General features: G+C 37.9%; 1 protein-coding gene across 6 annotated transcripts in view; it reads right to left on the reverse strand.

Moving 5' to 3' along the window:
* Positions 1 to 19,797, reverse strand: part of nr1h4 (nuclear receptor subfamily 1, group H, member 4) — a 29,092-nt gene extending 9,295 nt beyond the window's left edge. Inside the window, exons 1-9 of one of the 6 annotated variants that reach the window (XM_036585688.1) lie at positions 19,468 to 19,797; positions 17,889 to 18,013; positions 14,312 to 14,492; positions 11,109 to 11,489; positions 8,022 to 8,162; positions 4,538 to 4,680; positions 2,905 to 3,003; positions 2,608 to 2,707; positions 1,452 to 1,598 (exon numbers count right to left, since the gene is read on the reverse strand). In XM_036585688.1, the coding sequence (XP_036441581.1) occupies positions 1,452 to 1,598; positions 2,608 to 2,707; positions 2,905 to 3,003; positions 4,538 to 4,680; positions 8,022 to 8,162; positions 11,109 to 11,489; positions 14,312 to 14,408 (1,108 nt within the window). In that variant the 5' untranslated portion in view covers positions 14,409 to 14,492; positions 17,889 to 18,013; positions 19,468 to 19,797. Of the gene's footprint in view, positions 1 to 1,451; positions 1,599 to 2,607; positions 2,708 to 2,904; positions 3,004 to 4,537; positions 4,681 to 8,021; positions 8,163 to 11,108; positions 11,490 to 12,337; positions 12,400 to 12,804; positions 13,386 to 14,311; positions 14,493 to 17,888; positions 18,070 to 19,467 lie in introns of those variants that run through there. The other 5 variants (XM_036585690.1, XM_036585689.1, XM_036585687.1 and 2 more) reach the window with 5 other exon arrangements.
* Positions 19,798 to 21,049: the final 1,252 nt, after the last annotated feature.

Genomic DNA, 21,049 nt, shown 5'->3' on the forward strand with positions numbered 1-21,049 from the left:
TCGAACCAAACTGGAATGGTTACCCTCTATGCTCAGAACCGTTCAGCCCCACAGTGGAAAAGATGCTCATTATATATGATATATATTAGCATCTTGCTAGAACTGTGACATGAAGACACAGTGAAATGCTTACAGACAGGAAAAGGAAAACAACGTCATGTGAGAAAGGGCAGCCCTCTGAAAATCAATACTGGTGGCCTGTGATGCTGGACTGCAGTATGTGTTAGCAAAGGCTGAGGTTTTTACCTCAGAGAGATGCAATCAGAAGTGAAAGCAGACGCCTCTCAGATACGCCACTGAAATCCCTTCAGATGAGGGATAACCTTTGTCACTATTTCCCCAAAAAAGAAGAAGAGAAGAAAAAAAAAAACACACGAGCGCATCACAGAGCCTTCAAAAAACAGAGAAATGTCAGGATCGTGGAGGGGCCGAGCAGGAAGGACAATAGGCCTCTCGATGTTTAGATAGAGAACAATGGCCTCTTCAGACAGTGGCTCTTCTTCTCTCTCCAGCTGGCCTTTCTGCATGAATATTTGTGAGTGCTCACAGGGGGAAAGAGAGTGACGTGTTCAGACAGTCTCCGCCGCTGAGCTTTCACAGCCCTGCGTGGGAATATGAATGGAGCTGCGCTGAGCTGACAGCACTCCATCACCCGTCAGAGGGTGGAGAAAACCACAATGATTTCAAATGCAGCTCAGGGGAATGGCGCTCTCAGGTAAGCTTGAAAACAAGCAGTGGCTTCCTATATATGGCTGATCGGACTGTACTTGTGAATTTGATGTCACCGGTAAATAACACATTTAACAATTGAAAGGAATGCTCCATTGTTTTTCAATCTATTCTTTATCAGCTTCATCTGTAGCATATGACTGATTGCCACAGATGGTAACATAAATGAAGAATGAAAAAGAACAAAAAGAACAGAAAACCTGCTGCCTCAAAACAAACTTACACTATATGGCCAAATGTATGTGGACGCCTGACCATCCCACCTAAATGAGTTTCTTGGACGTCCCATTCCAAACGATGGACATTAATATGGAGTTACCCTGCATTCACTGCATTTATAACAGCCTCCACTCTTCTGGAAAGGCTGTGTCTCTGGGAATTTGTGTCCACTCAGTCAAAAGAGCATTTGTGAGATTAGGCCCTACTTGCAATTGCCATTCCAATTCATCCCAAAGGTGTTCAGTGGGGTTAAGGTCATGGCTCTGTGCAGGCCACTTGAGTTCCTCCACACCTCATCAACTCATCAGACCATGTCTTTATGACCTTGGTTTGTGTACCAGAGCACAGTCATGCTGGAACAGGAAAGGGCCTTCCCCAAACTGTTTCTACAAAGTTCGAAGCATTTAACTGTCTAAAGTGTCATGGAACATATATCTGAACCTGCTGACCAGTCCGTATAATAACCCTAACCTATAGTGATTTGTATGATAAAGGAAGCCTACCACTCTTTCTTATGCGCTCCTCCAGCACCTCTGTCTGTCCCTGAGGCCTTTTCTTGGTGAAGACTTCGGCAGAACGCAGGAACATGGCCTCCACCGCTGAACCCTTCAGAAGAGCAATCTGATCTTCATGGTCCAGAGACTGGAAACCTGCTCACACATCAAAGAACTTACTGCCATGCTGCATTAGCTGGTCAAGCTTTTAGCAAGGTTTGATTCAGTTGTTGAAGTAGTAGAAAATAGTGATGCATTGAGTTTAGTTGACTCAAATTATTGAATTTAAATCAATAAAATATTACATCAACACAATTATTGCCAAAAGCAAGTTGGCCAAAGTTGATTTAATGTATTTTTTGTTCATGTGGAATGAGGTATACATTTGAATCAAGTAAATTGCACGAGTAAAAAACTAGTAACTGATATACATATTGTTGTACATATTTACATGCAAACTACTGTAAAAAATAGTGTCACTTAACATGCACAACCAAAAATGAACCTAATCAAAAAGTTTAATTTTTTGAAATTACATAGGTAAGAATTTCTTTAAAACTGTACTATGTATTTTTTGTACGGAGAAAAAACACGCTAAGACACTGTAGTAACTATGCGCTGGGGTCTCTGTGTATGATATGTTGTAACTCTATTGAACTGCTAGTGAGCAATGAGGACTGAAAGGGGTGGGGTGAGAACCCCCTGCTGTGTAAACAATTCACACCTCTTGACAAAGACAGCCATGCCAAGATAAAATGGACCACACAACTGCAGCTTTCTACATATCAAAAACTGTGCACAACTGCAGCAATAAGAAAATCACTTCAACCCAATAAAACCATGTTTATAAGTCTTGCTTGCTCACTGAAGATGAAAAAACAGTACACTTCGGATTTTGTAAATCATTCATATTTCCTTCATAATATATTATATCAACATTATTGAAGAGAAAAATCCACAGCGCAAAAACTGAGGGACCTCCAAAACAGGCAGAGTCAGGCGTAAACTGTATTTTATAGCTACTATGAAAAGGCCTTAAATACCTGATCAGTGATGGCCATTTAACAACATTACTGTATCACTAACAATAAAACATGGTGTCAAAAGCACTGCAGGTAGGATTTGTTTGTTGATATTTATGAATTACATTCAGAAGTATCCTGACCTGGGATGTTTTTAGTGAACTCTACCAGAACCTGGACGTGGCTTGTTGCCATTTCTGTCAACAGCAGGAAATTCTCCTCTGCACTGAAGTGCTCCTGCAGCTGCGGAAACATGAGGGAAAAGCTGAAACACTTTGTTCTGAAGCAAATCACTACTGTGCATGTTTTATGATGTGAAAGTTGATAACAGAGATTACGTAACTCAACAGTGGCTTTCCATTTACTGAGCTTAGCATAGGTTAAGCTGTCTATGGCTGTTCAGTGGGATCAAGACTCAATATACACATGGAAAAACATACCAGTTTCTTGGCCATATCCTGAGGGACACGATGTTTGTTGTATGCTTCAACAATGTAATTTAGTAACGCCTGCTGCTCTTGACTGAGCTCCACTTTTTCCTAAGATTTAAAAATATTAACATAATATCAACAGTGTTTCTTCATCTGTACAGACTATTGGTTCCTGTTAATCACAGCAATCAGCTCCCAAGAGGCACTGCCACTAGCATGGGTTGGTGCTTATTACTGAATAACAAGGAAACTTCTGACCCAGAAAAGTTCTAATACAACCATTTTATAACCATTCTACAGCACCATTTACTTTATGAAATGTAAGCAGCGGGAAATCATTTCTACAGGGAAGTCAAACACTCAAGTTGTCCTTGAACCTCTTTGATGACACTTCAATAAAAGTGATGGCTTGTCTAGTGTAGTTACACGGTAACAAACCCAGCAATAGGGACAGCTATGTCTGTAAGCATGCACAATAAGTTAACATTCTTAACATACATTAATGCATTTTATTGATTTATTATGTATTTTATTATTATCTTCAGACCATTCCTATTGGTCCATTCATCATGAAATGTTTACACAATGTAAAAGGCAGGGTTATAAGTGTGGCTGTGTTTGGGTGTTCAAAGGTAACCAGACACCCATTCTAATTAGTGGATTCAGCTACTTTACTTTCTTTCCGACACACACATTCAACTGTGCACACGCACAGCTTATATAATGTCCATAGAAAAGCACTGCCAATAGATTGCAGCCACACATGAGCCTAATATCACTATGTCCAATGCAAAGCATTGGCTAGAGGGGTGTAAAGCCCCCCAGCATTGGGCTTTGGAGCAGTGGAGTTGTGTTCTCTGGAGTGATTGAGCTCCATCCAATATCTTTGGGATAAGATAGATTGTTGTTTGTGATTCAGAGCTGATCATCCAACATCAGTAGCTGACCTCACTAATGCTCTTGTGGCTGAATGCAATTAAATCCTCATGGCAATGTTTCACCATCTAGTGTTAAGCCTTACCAAAGGAGTAAAAGCTGTTACTGCAGCAAAAGAGCAACCCCCTATCAATACCCTTGATTTCATAAGAAATGCTGTGAGCAGGTGTCTACAAGTTTTTCTTGTTGTTTCACTTCAGAAAATCAATCACTTCTACATTCAAAATAAGGTAAAGCTAGTTAAGTAGGAAGTTAATCTGTGGTTTTCTTGGGAAGCATATGCCATAGTATAACTGCACTGAACAAAGCTGGCTAGTGGTAATCCTGATCAATGAAAAATGATGGATTTGAAAATGTACATCATTTCTACATTAATAAAATACATTACATCAATAGTTACTGCCAAAAGTAAGAAAACTGAAAGACAAAATTGTGATGATGTAATATAGTTTACTCATGTGCTAATCATACACAGTTAAATCAAGTGAACTGACTTTAGTTAATAGACTTCACTTCACTTCACTTCTTCACCAGCCACCCAAACAATTACTGCTATAAAAGCACCAGCACCATCATACAAACCAACATGATGAATGAATGAAACGTTAACAACAAAGACTCTCGCCATCCAATCGCTTACATACTGTCCTCCACAAATTAGTGTAATTTTTGTATTAATATATAAATTTTTACACTTTGCACTCACTTTAAAAGTTTTGGTTGTAGATGTGACCTGTTTAGCATCCCCACTGTCTCCCACCTCTGTATCGTCTCCTGTGCCGTCTTCTAGTGAGGTCTTGGTGTTTTTCCTCAGCCTTTTGGATTTGCACTGAATCTCTGTTAGCAAACCTGCTTACAAACAGTCAAACCAAACCACAGATTCAGCACTGTAGTGGTAGTTTCCTAGGAAATAAACCTAACTTCTCACTTTCTTAACTTTTAATAAATGTCAATTTAAAAAAGATTTTCAAAATATATTTTCAAATCATGTAAAACACAAACAAACAAAACATGCAGATACAAGGTTTTGTTTCAACAGCGACAAAATGCTTTTACATAAAATCATTCATTGTGAAGTCCCTCTGGGATCTCCTACAGCAGAAGGACTGCAGTGATGTATCGCCAAAATAACAAAATAGCCAATAATAAAAGGCCAAAATATCATTAAGCCTTGATCATGTCATTTGCATGATAATGAGTGTTATGTAGGAGTTAAGCTGTTTTGTAGGTACAGTACATCATGTACATGTTAAGTTATAGCACAGATCATTATAGTCCATCACAGCCATAATGTTATTCTCACAAGCTCGAGTGTTAATGCAGTTTTGCAAAGTAAAGAAAAAAACACAGTGAAGAATATTGTCCTGCTCTGCTGTTTCTGCAGATCGTGGGAACTTAGCTGACCTACAGTAGCTTCCAGCATAGGCTACTACTCACCTGGCTATTAAACAATATTTTAAAGCTGACCATGGTAAAGAAAATGAGGTAAAAAAATTGTCTACAGATGTCTACAGCTAGTACTGTAAAATATAGGCCTGGGGTTAATTAGCAAGTACTCACTGTGGTGCACTGTCAGCTCGGCAGTTAAATGCAAGGTCAGTAATAGTGTGTTGTATTTAAAGGTCTCATTTTTTAGTATTTTATTCTTTTCTCTGAGGTCTACTTGTAGTGTTTGTTTGGTTTTATGTAATAAAATCATTAAGTTTAATCTTCAATTCATTTTTTAAAGATGATTTTCCAAACTCTCTTTATGTCTTGGCTGTTTTTGTTACTGTGCCTGTAAGACTCCGATATGTAAATGATCTCTGTTCTAATTGGCCGCCCTATATTGCACTCATTCAGAAAACAGTCTTGGCTGAAACACTCCTTATAACTTCAGTGTGAATGGGTGGAGCTAAACCACTGTGGACTGAATAGGCAGGTATATGTACATGTGCTGATTTTCGTGACATCACTAAAACAATAAATTCGTAAAGAGCCGTTGTTGAAGATTAAAGGTCAGGTATTCATGACACTGGCCCTTTAATTTTTTATTTTTATTTCTCTAATTATACAATGAAGTACATTATTTGATGGATATCATCATCACTGTGGGGATTTCTCTGGAAAATAATGCTTCCTAGCTGATGTAACCTGTGACCATCCCCCTCCTAAAATTCTGGCTATGCAATTTCAACCGCTTAAAATCCCAGGCTGATTACATACTGAGGCTTATTATTCAGTAACTACAGGGACTTCAGTGCAGACAGATGAGCTATTCTTAGGTTATAGAAGTGTGCAATAAAACTTTGGGTTCAACAGCGGGCCCTGGTTAGGGATTAATATCTGTAATTATTTTTCTGCCCAAAAGTTCCACCACAATTGGTTGTTTGCTGCCATTATTGTTAGCTTTAAACTAGTGGTTAGTGGAATTTTACAAGCATGATGAAAAAGTGCTAATGTCAGAAAAGCAACCTGGAAGAACACTTTCATCTTGACACAGCTAACCTGTACAATGAAAAAATACATGGGAGGTTTCAGTTTCACTGCCTGATGTACAGTATGAGTGAACTTCAGGGAAATGCCTCCTCGCTGAACAGGAAAAGACTCGAGGGCAGACCGTGGAACGCTTCCAGGCTGAATGAGGGAGCGTGTGAGTGGAGGTGCAGTGGGAACAGGCTGAAGACTGAATGCCTGCTGCCTACAATATTTATATAAACGTTAATGCACTATTCATGAGCAACAGGAGCTGAGTACGGCCTGCTCTTCATTCTATCTGACAGCTCCATGCACGGCAGCATGGCTAATTATGTTTCATCACCGGGAAGCCAATAAGAATTCACTTGTTCAATTAATCCTCACCGCTAACTACAACACACATTCATTCAGTCATTCCAATCCATTCAAACTCACATTTTAGCCCCGTGCTCAACAACAGAGGCTCTCTGCCTCTCTGCCTCTCAACCAGCATTCATTTTACTTAACAGAACTACATACTCACTCTGTTCAGTTCTGCCTGACACAATATATCTCAGTTGCATTCAAAATATTAGCTCTCAAGTCTACAATAAATGCTATCAGTTTGATCTCAGTCAGTGTCCACCGTCTGGCGTCTGACTGCTGGTTAGTGATACTATGGTGTAATATTATGTGTTATCCCATGTCAGCGTTATGAGGTGGAAGTGAGCAGTAATGCTGTGGCTGAAATATGAGTTTCATAGTTGTTACTGAATAATTCATGTTTACTACTGAATAACAGGCCTGAAAAGGTCTGTATTCTGCATTATCCTCCTGAAGTCCATCTTTAATGTTTATATGTTTTTGGGCCCCTCTTTATTTGGAAAGCCCCCAATAGATTAGCTGTAGATGTTCAAATCATCAACAAACTATCTGGTGAAACTGTTGATTCTAAATAGTGTTAGTATTACAGTTAGGATTAGCTTCAGGGTTAGATTTAGGACTGCACAGTGAAAAAAAGATGGACAGAATATCTATCAAACTCTGCTTTTCACAAAACAATCATACTGTGCCATTGTGCAGGATGCTTTCCACTGTGGGGAAGCAAAGGGAGAGCAGAGAGTTTCTCCACCTCATTCACGAGCTAGAACTCTATGAACTCTTTAACACACATCCCAGATCTCCATCACTTAGTTTGAGTTGGGGATGCAGCTCCACACAAGCTACAACAAAATAAATGGGCAGAATATCTTCAAGTGCAAATTGATATTGTTTGCTCCGGACACAATGAACTGTGAGTTGCTTTCCATTTTGGTAAGGTGAAACTAGCATAGCTGGAAATCTGAGTGCTTCTAAGTATTACTCAGATGTTTGTAGCCCAGTTTGAGGCCTGTTTGAGCTGCTTTTGGAGATTCTGATCCTTTTAGCATTTGTAAAAATGTTCTAGTTGCTGGTACACAGCCATTCGTCATCTCCATGCCAACGCCGGAGAGTGAACATTCCATTTAAAAAATTTAGCAACATTTAGATGCCACATCAAACTGTTTCTAAAAAGCAGCTTGGTGTGGTTTTCCATAATATGGGCCCCTCCAGAGAAGATAAGTGCACTATAAGCTTTGAGCTCATTAATCAAGTTTGTTTGCTGACATATGTCTGCATACAGTAAGGTGATTGTGAATCATATGTGATAATTATTAAACAGTGGCTGTGGGATAATTAAAGGATTATGATCGTGGTAACGGATGGTTACTCACACTCTGCCAGCATGCCCATCTCTTTGCACTTCCGAAGTCGGCACTCTTGACACTTTCTGCGCATGTACATGTCCATCTCACAGTTCCCTCCACTCTTACACTTATACACTGCATTCTTGGTTATACTCCTTCTGAAAAACCCTGCAAGAAACATCAAAATTATATTAGTTTTCATAACTGGTGATGTAACCGGTTTTCATTGTGTGCAAATGTTTGGGTGCCTCAAATGACATATTTTGTTAATTTTAATAAGTGAAAATAAGTACATATCGTCTACAAAGAAGGAGATGTTCATTTGCTGAGTTCAACATATTGGAAGAAAAATAAAATATAAAATGTTGCCTGTGAAAAAATATTGGCACATTTTCTATTTCATGTTTTATTTTTCCAAAATTGGTAAACTCAGCAAATAAACAGAAATTGTGCAGTAAAATCAGCAGAAAAATGTCTTATTTAAGTTCTCTGTAGAGGATGGGTTAACTTGTTTTGAATTAGAAAATCAACAAAACATGTAAATTGACCATGTTTTGCATAGACTGTGTCTATGTACACAACTCTTGACAAGAGGACATTATATGAAACAATTATAGAATTCTATTATTGGCAAAGTAATAGTGACGGTAGAATTTAGTTGACCACTTGCAAAATCATGATGGACATGCCACTCATCACACTAATTTCTAAACACCACTTCCTCCATCAAGTGAAGGAAAAACTCTGATAGAACTCCTCAGAGCAAACCTGCACTGAGAATGTCGCTGGTCAGAATTATTAGAATAAAAAATGATGATAAAGTGTTACTGAGGAATACATAATGCCTGAGGCATTCTGGCCTGATCATCTGGAGGGTGGTGTTGTTTTTAGTTCATTCCTGAAGCTGAAAAAGTTTTGGGTTAATCTAGATGTGAAAACTATTAGCAATACCATTTTAAGATGTTATGATCATGTTAAGATCAGTAAGCTAACTAGTTAGCTTTTCGTAACTTAGCGATTGAAAGATAGCTTGCTAAATCAGTTTGATTTAACAGGATGCACAGTGTTCACATTTGTGATTAAAATATTGTGTGTAAAGATGAATATTAATGCTCCTGTACACATGCCATTCTTCATAATATTTCATTAAGTTTGATAAAAGACCTTGTGTAAAACATAAGGAGTCCTCTTCAGCACTGATTAGCTTCAGTGTTAGCTTTAGTGTTAGCTAATTTTTGTCCTACATGCATAATTTGTCAGTTCTCCAACATGTATGTATGCACTGGAAATCTTGCACAGCCAGTTTATTTTTGAAAGAAAAATTTCAAATGCACAACGTACTACTGAACTTTTTGGTCTCTTGGCTCAAGTACTACGGACGTTGCTGTGCAGAGCTAAAAGTTTGATGGAAATAGCTACAATTACCAAGAGAGTGGAATATAGTTTCTATGAATTCTGTTGTTTCTAAAGCAACTGTAAAGAAAACCTGGACTAACTAGACAGGACGAATAAGCTCCGCCTCTATTAGACCTTGAAATGGGTTTGCTGTACCCTTAGTTCATCAGAGCATTACGCATGACACTGTAACAGAGATCCCACTCCGTCCCCTGTTCCAGCCCGCAGACACCTGGACGCAGATGCTTCTGGGACAGGTAATTACACATTCTAGCATGAGCTGATGAACACAATGACACACATTAACATTGCATGGCGGCACAAGGCTCTGGTTCCCTACATCATTATTCAGCAGAAAGCTGAGAGGGAACCAAACCTAGACTGGGCGTGAGGGAGCATCGAGCCTGGCCAAGCCTCAGAGACTTAGAGCACATGGCCCAACAGCTGCCCTTTGGGCATTGTCCACACTCAGGTGGAATTACACTTGCAGTCATTCAGCCAACGATTTTCCAAAGAGCTAAAATTGGTCTGTGGAGTTATATGTCATATACTACGTGGGAGTTAAAAAGACAAGGTTACCATGTCGAACACATGCGCATGCTGTGATATTGTATTTAACGCAAGGTATGAATTAGGGAGGGCTTTGTAGATTGAACTGGTCTAAATTCTATTGAATCACATGTACTTGGTATTATAATAACATGAAGAAGCCCACAGACAAAACAACAGGTTAGTCTGTGTTGCATTTCTGTGGTCAGTTGCATAAAACATCTCAAGTGAATTGTGGCCTTAAGTCTACCCGTTACTCTAAGTGAAGTGAAGTGAAGAGTGTTTTAGTGGAAAGTGAAAAAACCTACAATTGTAAACTGAGTTTTAGACCCAAGGTTTAAGTTTCAGCAATTTTTTGACAGTTAAACAATTTAAATTTACAGCTTTTATCTCTTAAGCATGTAATTTAACATAAATACATAAGATTCTTTAGGCAAGCGGCCACAGACTCAACTTATAATCATAAAGACTTCCAAGTCACTTGTCACGTGATATCATTTTTGTTGTTTTATATAATTTTAAATTTTATTATTCATAAAATAACTTTTTATAAACTATACAGCAAAAAGTATTTGTAGATATTTTATCTGACATATCAAGTATGTTATTATATTATAAATCTATTCTTGCTGTAAATCTGCTGTACAGTTTTCTCAGCCAGTCAAACAATTCTTACTTGTTTATTTATTTTAATTTAATAACATTTTATTTTATTATTTTTTGTTTCATTAATTAATTGCAGGTCTCTAGCTTCCTATATTCTTAAGAACTGAAGGTTCCTAAATGGTTCTTGGCTTGGACGTATGGTTCTAGGAAAAACCTCTAGTTGGGTTAGGACCTTCAGATTATGCTAAAGTTCCTTGAACTTTTAAAAGCTTTTTCACACTCACAAACATCTAATTTCCAAAAAGGGTTCTTTGAAGAATCATCAATTGAAAGGTTCTTTAGGGAACCAAAAGTGATTGTTATATGACATCACTTAAAAGAACCCTTTTCGTCACCTTCATTTTTAGAAGTACAATATTATAATCATTTTAATTGTTCTATGTTTTTTTCTGGCTAAATTGGTCTTCTATTTAGCAATTAAGAATAATGTTTCCATTTTTTTATGGTACATTCACAAATTCCCATGTTCTGTCCAGCAGAAGCTCTGACGTAAGTGGTCTTCACCTTTACACCCTTCACACGTGAGAGCGTTGTAGTGGTATCCCGAGGCTTTGTCCCCACACACCACACACAGTTCTTCCCCTTTGACCCTGCCTGAGTGGGCAGCATGTCTGGGTCTTTTGTACACAGTGGGAACAATGGGGGATGGTTCCTCCATCTCTGTGCTGAAGCCCCCCTCCAGTGGGCCTTTCCTCAACTCCAGCATAGTGGATGGTGTGTACCACTCCTCCGGGCTGTACTGGGGGTAGTAGTTTTGGTTGGAGTAGTATGATGGAGATGGCATGGACTGCTCCACTGCGGAGTACTGCATGCTGGGATAGCTGGTGAAAGGCAAAACCTCCTGGACCTCCTGAAGCAGAGGGCTGCTGTGCTCTGCCAGAATATCTGAAAGCAGAGAAGATGGCAGGAGTGAGACAAGGATGTCAGTTTACACGTGTCATGGAGTTCGAATGCTCAAGTTAACCCAATGTTGGAGACACAGGGAGTTAATGGGCTTTATACCAAAGCAGCTATTAGAGGTACTACAACAAACAGTAATTCTGTTACCTGCCGACAGTCACACCACTAGCACTACAATCCATATTATGCTCTTAAAAATAAGGCCAACAAAAAGGATTCTTTGGGCAATGTCATAGAAAAAACACTTTTGGTGTCCTGCAGAACGTTTCAATGGATGTTTCTTTGAAGAACCACTTTTAGAAGCAAGATGTGTGAGTGTGAAGAATCTTTTCACAGTCTCCACATGAAGGTTCTGCACCAATTAAAGGTTTTATGAATGTAGTACTACACTCCACTATAGCGTTAACAAGGGGCAGACATTGAGCTGCCAGTTTATTAGGTACACTTTAAAATCGCTTACAATCGCTTGTTACAGTAATATACTGTACAGATGTTTATTGTAATTTTTATGTTGTCTATATCAGTGTTTCCCAACCTGGTCCTCAGACAGTCTACATGTTTGCTCCCGTCTAACTCCCAACATACACAGATGAAGGAAAAATGTAGTAGAATTAATAAACTGGCAGTGTACAGCGCAGTTCATTAGTTTACTGGACACTGATTTTTTTTCACTCTGTACTCCAGCACATTCTGCAAATGTAGATGTAAACACCTCAAACTAAAGCAGACTTTCCACACTTTAACCTCATAATCATTATTTCATTGCAAATCCAATGTGCTGTAGAATAGAGCCAAAAAAATTAAAATCTTTTCACATCCATTTACTTACATACCACACTGTATCTGTGCTGCACCAGCTGGTAGCAGATCTGAAAGTGACTTCCAATAAGTTACACTTTGCCACACCTGAAACAGGAGTCCACCACACCCTCAAATAAAGTCAGAAATAATTAACCCACACACACTTTGAGCTGATACTTCATTCTACAACAAAGACTTTCTTTGAGCTGATATGTATACGTATATATGTATGGACAGAATATTATTCCAAGGCCCAAAGTGTAAAACTTATTTTTGTTCACTTTTGTCTTCTTAGCCTAAACAGCCCATGCAAGATTATCATACATGTTAATCTTAACAAAATATAATATTTGCAAAATTAGTATCCGCAGAATGTAACGACTACCTGAAACAGCTGCTTACCACCACAGCTGAGCTACGTCAATTAAATGATCAAGTTACCAAGCACACCATTTAACAGTGATTCCTTCAAACTCTCTACAAGACAGTTTGTACCAACCTGAAGTCTTCACCTGCCCCATGGACATTTCAGCAGGACCCAGAGTGGATACCAGTGATTTGCTTCTGGCCCAAACACTGACCATCCGCAATCATTCTTTCAGTTTGTCAAAGCAACTCCCTGTTTCTCGCTGCTGAAAATCACCCGTCTTTTTGTAAAACCTTGTCGCTCTATGATGCCTTAAATCTTGCCTCAAGTGTGCCAAGGGGAGCAAAGGTTGCTACAGTTGCTTATTAACCTGACAGTCACATTTCTATGTCTCTATTACAGGTAGCTGGATCATAATGCAAAGTCACCTTTACGTATGCAGACACAGAGCATGTTAATATCAGGCTTAATATAAAAGGTGGTAATAAGTCTATCTACTGATGGTTCAGTTTAATTTAAGGGAAATGTTGCACTAGTATGTTGGCCCAATGGCTCTGAGTTCAGTATCAGGTCTTGTATGTCTGTCTTTAATATATGTCTTCATCACCACCACAAATTTATCCCTAGATCATGTTCACTAAAAACACTGATGGTATGACATTAAACATGCTGCATCAATTCTTTCCAAACAATACACTACTTTGCAAAAGTCAGAAAGCACCCTTCATTTATCTTATTTCTAGTCAAAATGGCCTTTAAGTCATTCTTCTTCAGCATAAAAAACAACAGAAAAGATATATTAAACAGAAATTATACAGAAGCTTCAACAATGAAATACAATGCCATTTTTCAGTATTTAGTGTGTCCACACTTTGCCTTTATTACAGCTTGCTTTCAGTTTTTCAAAAAGTCTGCAGGGATATTTTTCCACACCTCCAAAGTTCAGTCTTAGAAGTTGGTTGCATTTTCTGCTTCTCACAATCCAAATAATCCCAAACACATTCAGTGATGTTGAGGTCTGGAATCTGGGGTGGTCAGTCCATTGTACTGAAAACACCAGCAGCTTCTTTGTTTGACTTGCAAATTTTCTTCTTTTTTTGTCTCTCTGTAAGGGATTCTTGGCAGCTACACATCCTTTCAGACTCATTGTGTTGAGTTGTCTTATCACAGTGGAAGGATGGACAGAAACTCCTGTGGATTTTTTCAGTTCTGAGGCAAGAGTGGACCTTGATCCTCTCCTCTATCTCAACAATGAAAGCTTTCAGTACTGTTTATCCGATGGTGGAATTTTTGGTGGTATACCAGATCTTGCATGGTTGTTAGGAGTCCCATTTCCTCTCTATGTTTTAATAATATTTTGAACTCTGTTTTGGAAGCTCCTGTTTTTTCACTTATTGTTGACTTTCCCCTTCATTATTCAAGTGGATTATTTTATATCTAATCTTATCAGAAATAATAATCTAATAAAAGGGGGTCTCTGACTTTTGCATAGTATTGTATGTAAGCTAAAAGGTGAGAGACTGCAATTATGTTGAGATGATGTACTTTATCCATGTACAATCGACTGATACATTATGTGATTCAAAGCACCCATTTTCTCAGTGTTGCTGAAAAGTCTTGTAATCAAAGCTTTCCTTACCAAAAAAATGGGAGCTCTCTGGCATGGGGAACCCATCATTGGGTGGGATCTGCAAAGGTCCCACCACATTGACATCAGGGCCCACCCACTCATTCATCCAGACACTTGTGTGTTGACCCCAGGGTCCAGTTCCAATTACAGTTTAGTTCTTCGGTGCAGAATAGAATTAATGGCATCAATCCTGAAAGGCAACAATAATGAATTACATCAGTGCAAAATAAATATAGAAAAAAGTATGTCTCATTTCTTCAGTGTGGACTCAGCAAAGTCTTTAAAACATGGAAACTACACTACACTACTACTGGATACTAAGAGTATCCAGACGATCCTTCTAATTAGTGAATTCAGCTACTTTAATGTGCACTCATTGCTGACACAGGTGTTTAATTGCGCACACACAGCTTATATAATCTCTATAAAATAAAAATTAAACTCATGATACAGTAAAATTGTTCAACTTTGCTTTAAAAGAAACCAGAAAGATCAACACTGAAGAAAAAACAAAAATTTGGGGATTAGTGTTTGGGACAGACACCACCCCAACAGAAATTACGCTATAACTGAAGATTTTGTTTATATTTGCATTGTTGCTATTTCAATTAATGCCTCGATCATAACATAATCCATGCAAACTCTCTATTAATTTTGGCTGTGTTTAAAATATTGATGCAGCAACATATATCACAGATGGTTATATCAAAATCTATAGCTTTAATTCATTCATCTTTTAAGCTGCTTAGCACCAGCATCCTAGGTTGCAGGAGCCTATCCCAGTGTTCACTGGGCAGAAGGCAGGATCACACAGACATTTAGTGTCTCCAATTGGCTTGACTCCATGTCTTTGAACATGTGGAAGGAAACCCACTCAGACACAGGGAGAACAGGAAACCTCTACACAGAAAGGACCCTGGTCATCCAGGCAGGGAATCAAACCCGACCCTTTTTGCTGTGAGGTGACAGCACTACCCACTGCACCACAGTGCCGCCTTCTCAATGCTTTAATGTGTGAGTGAAACAAATACTAAGTTTGGCAACATTTTACAGCATCCAGCACATAGTAAACATGTATTATTACACATGTTTACTACGTAATTACCATTTTCCCAACTTTATTTATTCGTTCATTCTTCTTCTTCTTCGTCTTCTTCCTATTATTATTATTGTTGTTGTTGTTGTTTTTTTATTTATATTTATTATATTATTATTATTATTATTTTTATTATTACTACATGCTGTCAAGTCAGTTCTGACTCCTGGTGACCTTATGGATAGTGTTTCACCAAAATATCTTGTCTTCTGTTTGTGTCTTTAGGCTTCTGTATGACTTTTTCATGAAATCTTTGTACATCCATCTTGTTACTGATTTTCTCTTCTTTTTTACCTTCTGTTCATTATAACTGTAGTTTTCAAAACAAATTATAAGGTAAACATTGACCAATAGTGTCTGCTCTACATCTGGTGTGTTTTGTCACTGTATTGTATTGTATTGTAATATGTATTGTATTGTGAAGCTGCTGACAATATGCAGCCCTACTTACGATACCATTGATCACAAGATTCTAATTCCCCATCTTGAAGACTACGTAAGCCTGTCAGGCACAGTTTAAGAATGATTTCAATCAAATTTAATTAATAGACAGAATTCACTGAGGAATTAAAAAAAATTGTAACATTTCTTGTGGAGTCCCACAAGGTTCAATCTTACGGCCTCTGTTTTTCTGTTTGTATGTTACCTCTACTGATAATCTCATCAAAACACTGCTGACAGGCATACCAGTTGTGTATCAGATATTTCTCAGTGGATACTACAACATTTTCTAAGGCTTAACCATTTCCAAAGCTCTCCTTGACGAAGCCCAGTGTTTACAGATACCATCCAATAAATAATAACAATATATATAATATATGAAAATCTGGATGATAAATGTTTTGATGATGATAAATATTCTACTTTGAGTGTCCATGAAGCCTACAAGACGTATCTGTTCTTTGTATAGACCAACAAAAATGCAGCCACTTACACACCAAAAACAAGCTAAATTTAGTTGAAAACATGAACCCTTCTTACTAAAGAATACCAATGATTTAACTTTCATTTACCTTTTCTTGCACAGTATCAATGATTAACAGCTTCACTTTATATTATTACCACATAATGAACTATTTATACATGAAAAATCATATTGCTTGCTTGAAGGGCTATTTGGAATAGTGTGGTGACTCAGCGATGATAACAATACTGAAGAAATTACTGGAAGCTGTGCAGTGGTACAGTGGTATATTATGCTTTATCTGCCTCTGATTATAATTTGTTTATGGTACATCAAAGAAGCAATAAATAGTCTGTTTTCTTCAAGACAGAATGGAGTGTGGTGGAATGGCGTGAACATTTGTTCTAGTATTTAGAGACTTCATAGAACAATGATTCAGTGACTTTACCCATTGTAAAGCAAATACGAGTTCAGTCCTAGCAAGTCTCAGGTATGATTCAAAATACGACATTGCCTCATACTGTTCCTAAACTCGACTGCACCTATCAGAATGATTTGAAATTCAGTATAAGTGACCTTTTGCTTAGATACTGCATAACAAGCAACATTGTCAACAGTAAAGACTGTAATAGAGTTTCGCTGCTTTACCATGATTAAAGTGCAACACATCAAACAATAGCTTATTACATGTCTCAGATGCAATTTCAGCATTTTTATTGATCTATCTAATGATAGGTCAAGGCTGCAGCACCTTTTGACCTGTCCTTACTGGTCAGTGATTAAGCTTTAAAGAACTGCTGGACTGCCCACTGCACTAAATATCAGTTTAGCAAGTGTATTGGTAGTGGCCACAAGGCCATTAGGCCAAATTAGGAGGCAAGTATGTAGCTTTTGCTGATTTTTTGTTAATAATATAATATCTTACATGCAGATTGTTAAAGCTTATAAGACATTTTTTGCCATTTGGTGTATCTATTCATGGAATTTGGAACAAAACACACGTGTTGCATTTCGACATATCTGGCAAAAGGCATTTTTGAAACGTCTGTTTAGATGGCTACAGTTATACTGGCTAATTTATATTTCAGATATTTCATTTTTACAACAGGTTTTCAAGGAATATGAAACAACAGTTTACAAGATTGAAGTATAGTATAAATAGCAATTTTGTATGATATTTTACAGCTTCTCGTTTCTTTTCACTGCTTTTTTAATGCTGTATGACTCATCAAGACTTCAGCCAAGACATTTAAGCTTGTGTATCTTGCTACTTCTCCTCTATTCTTAAAACATGGCAAACCCCACAACGGCAGCACAGTAATTTGCTATGGCTCCAGGCCTCAAACCGCTGCAATGCTGAATCACAGTCACATCACAGCCACGAATGAGAAACTTCCTCATAATTCAACAGCACAAACACGCTAGTCAACCTTGTTTAATTTCCCAAAGGTTCCAAATGGTATTCCCAATACAGACTGACAAACAGTGGCGCCATTCCAATCCATAATTCTTAAATATATTTTTAAGCCACTGTGGTTGACTTTTTGATTCATTTGTGTTAAATATATAAAAAGTTATTTTCTTACCTACTTTTTACTCTTCTCTCCTCGAACTGCTTCACACACTCTACTGCCCTGTGGAACTTGAGATTTGGAAGCATCAGTGTTTGGGTAGAGGCATATAAGTGCTTCTGTTAGGAGTCTAGGCAGCACTGTGAGCGGATGGGGTCATGGGGAAAGGGGACAGTGGTTATTAATTAAACTCTTTCTCCATGAAGGCTAATAGTCCTCCCCCTAGCCGCTCTCCCAGAGTCTCCCATCAGAACTAAACTTTGGCTGACAGCCGCAGAGATACAGCAGCACCATCACCTCCCCGCTGCAGAGATATCAGCCCAGAAAAGCCTACTCCCAAGTGTATACTTCATATATATATATATACACACACATATATATATATGTATATATATCTATATATGTATATATATATATGTATATATATATATGTAACCTCATTTACAAGCACATATTTACACTCTACAGTTATGACATGCTAACTAGTTTCTCACACTATTTGAGGAGCACTCAAAACAGATCATCTTTCAGTATTGACTCTTGTGACAGTAGGCCTTATGCAACTTTTACCAACACTTTGTCACTGTTGTGAGATGCTATATGTCCGAAAGTATCCAGACATCCCTTTTAATCAGTAAACTCAACCACTTTAAAAGGCATAATCATTATAGACAAGCATTGCCAATAGATTGGGATGCTCCTAAGCAGCTGTACATGAACCTAATATCACAATGTCTAGTGCCAAGTGTCAACTGGAGGGGTATAAAGCCTCCCAGCATTGGGCTGTGGAGCAGTGGAACTGTGTTCTTTGGAGTGGAGCTCCTTCCAATACCTTTGAGATGAGTTGGAGTGGAGTTTGTGACCCAGAACTAATCATCCATGTCAGTACCCAACCTCACTAATGTTCTTGTGGCTGAATGCAGCAAAGGAGGAAAGACTCTCTTTTAATACCCTTTAGAAAAAATGTTGGATAAGCGGGTGTCCACAAAATTTTGGATATATGGTGTATCCCTGACACTGAAACCTTATAACAGAAGGATAAATGTACTTTATAGTACAATACAAAATGAACTTCATAGTACAATAATGCAAGAAGGTATATCCCAAGTATTTTTGGACCATTTCTTTTGGTTCATTTGTCATGTTTACAATGCAAAGGGTAGCTGGCATTTTCAAACTGTTTCAAAAACTAAAAACCAAAGCAAACAGAGTTATGAGGATTATATATGATGGTAATGATATTGGTTAAACTATATTGTTTTAGCATTAATATTAGTCTCTGTTTGTACTGTATTAAATCAGGTATGTTGTATTTAATTCATGTTTAGCTCCCCAAAGACTGCAGGTAGAAATTAGCCAGTAGCTAACTTTCAAGTCTTTTGAGATGAATGTTTTTGTACATGAACATAAACTAAAGCTTTCTAGTTGTATTTAAATTTTGTGTCTTGATGCCCTAACTAATAATTTTAAGGTAACAAGGTGCTCATCCACACACATTATATGAGTCCTGTAAGAACAGAGCCACAAGTCCAGGAAAGATCACACATATATGAAACATTCAGAAGGAAATAAGAGTTGTGAAAGTGTACTATACCTCTCTGTCTGGTCTGTCCAATGTTTAAAAATTCCCACAGATTTCCCACAGAAGAGACTTACAGGTCAGGCTGTAGTTGTGGCTAATCTGCTTTCACTAGATGTAAGTAGGTTAGTTGTTTATTCAGCTGATAAAATAGTTGTGAACTGAGCTCTTGCATTAAGTGCTTTGAAATAATAACAAGATCTTGTTATGTCATTAAAAAACACTTGGTCTGGTCAATTTCGACTTAACTGAACTTTTTCATGCACGCAGTATGTTAGATGGGAAGAAAATCACAGATTTCCAGATTCTCCAACATGACTCTCCCACTACAATCCCTCAGCTTTAGAGTAGAGTTCATCATGAGTCACCTGAAAAGATTCATTTAAAGTCACGCCTCCTTCATGGAGTGAGATTTACCCGAACTATGATGAAGGCCAGCGTCGTTATAATTGCGAACCAATCTAAAAACAAACTCTTAATCATTTACTGGCTGTTGCTCCATCCAGAGCGCTTCTTTCTGAGTCAACACAGAGTATTCTGAAATAAACAAAACCTTTGCCATTAGCTGTCTGCTGTTTGTGGAGCTCAGAGTGGGGGGTAGGGTTTGTGAGTGGCCTTGGGAGAAGGACACATCTATGGCTCTGCTACAGGCTACTGTAATGGTGTTGTAATGAATTTCATTCACCGTAATGTAACTTGGTACCAGCAATGGTCCCCATCTTTCCCACATGGCATGAACTGGCTGTTATCAGTGGCCTAACGTGCTGCTGACTAATAGACGCCAAGCTACCAAACGTGTCAAATCACAGACAGAAGCAACTTTTGAGCAATTCGTCCTTATTCTGTTAAACATTGACAGGATTTTTGAGGTAACACAAAGGGACACGGCTTAATCTGCCCGTAATATCATATTCTGAAGGTCACAGGGTTTGATGTTTGATCAAGCATTAAAAAAGTTCTTGCAGTGTACTGTTTCAGAACTGCACTAACTCGTAAAAGGCTGATGGTGAGATAAGACAATCAAACAGCTCTTTAAACTGAGAAACTACTTGTCACCGTCCCCAAACACGAGTTGTTAAGGACTGCGACAAAAATCTTCTACAGCCAACCATAACAAGGTCCATGACCTTGAACTTTCACAAGGTTTATCTAAAGGCAGACCTGTTAACGCGCTGTGGTAGATAGTGGTTTACTTGCAGGCTTTTTTAAATGTAATCCAACATACTCCTGAGGCCCATGATGCTTTGAGTGATGTATGGACAGAAATTCCGGCGATGCATGAGAGACAATATGTTAAATGCTAACAACATCCTAACATGATTCATAAATAAATAAAAAATCTATAAAATCTTTCTGTCAACAGAAATCTGAACCAGCCTGAGAGAAAAGCTTTAGTCAGAGGATTCTGTTTATAGCCTACACAAATTACTATTAATTATTTTAATTATTAATAGTATAATAATTATAATTAATTATTAGTAATTATAATTAATTATTAGTAATTTACTTAATTTACTTTAGTAAATTACTTAAGTCATTTCATTTCAACTTTTTAATGTTGTTTACACTGTCAGGAACAGATATAAAGCCATAAAGC

The sequence above is a fragment of the Colossoma macropomum genome, unplaced genomic scaffold, assembly GCF_904425465.1.
Source record: "Colossoma macropomum unplaced genomic scaffold, Colossoma_macropomum, whole genome shotgun sequence".
NCBI lineage: Eukaryota > Metazoa > Chordata > Actinopteri > Characiformes > Serrasalmidae > Colossoma > Colossoma macropomum.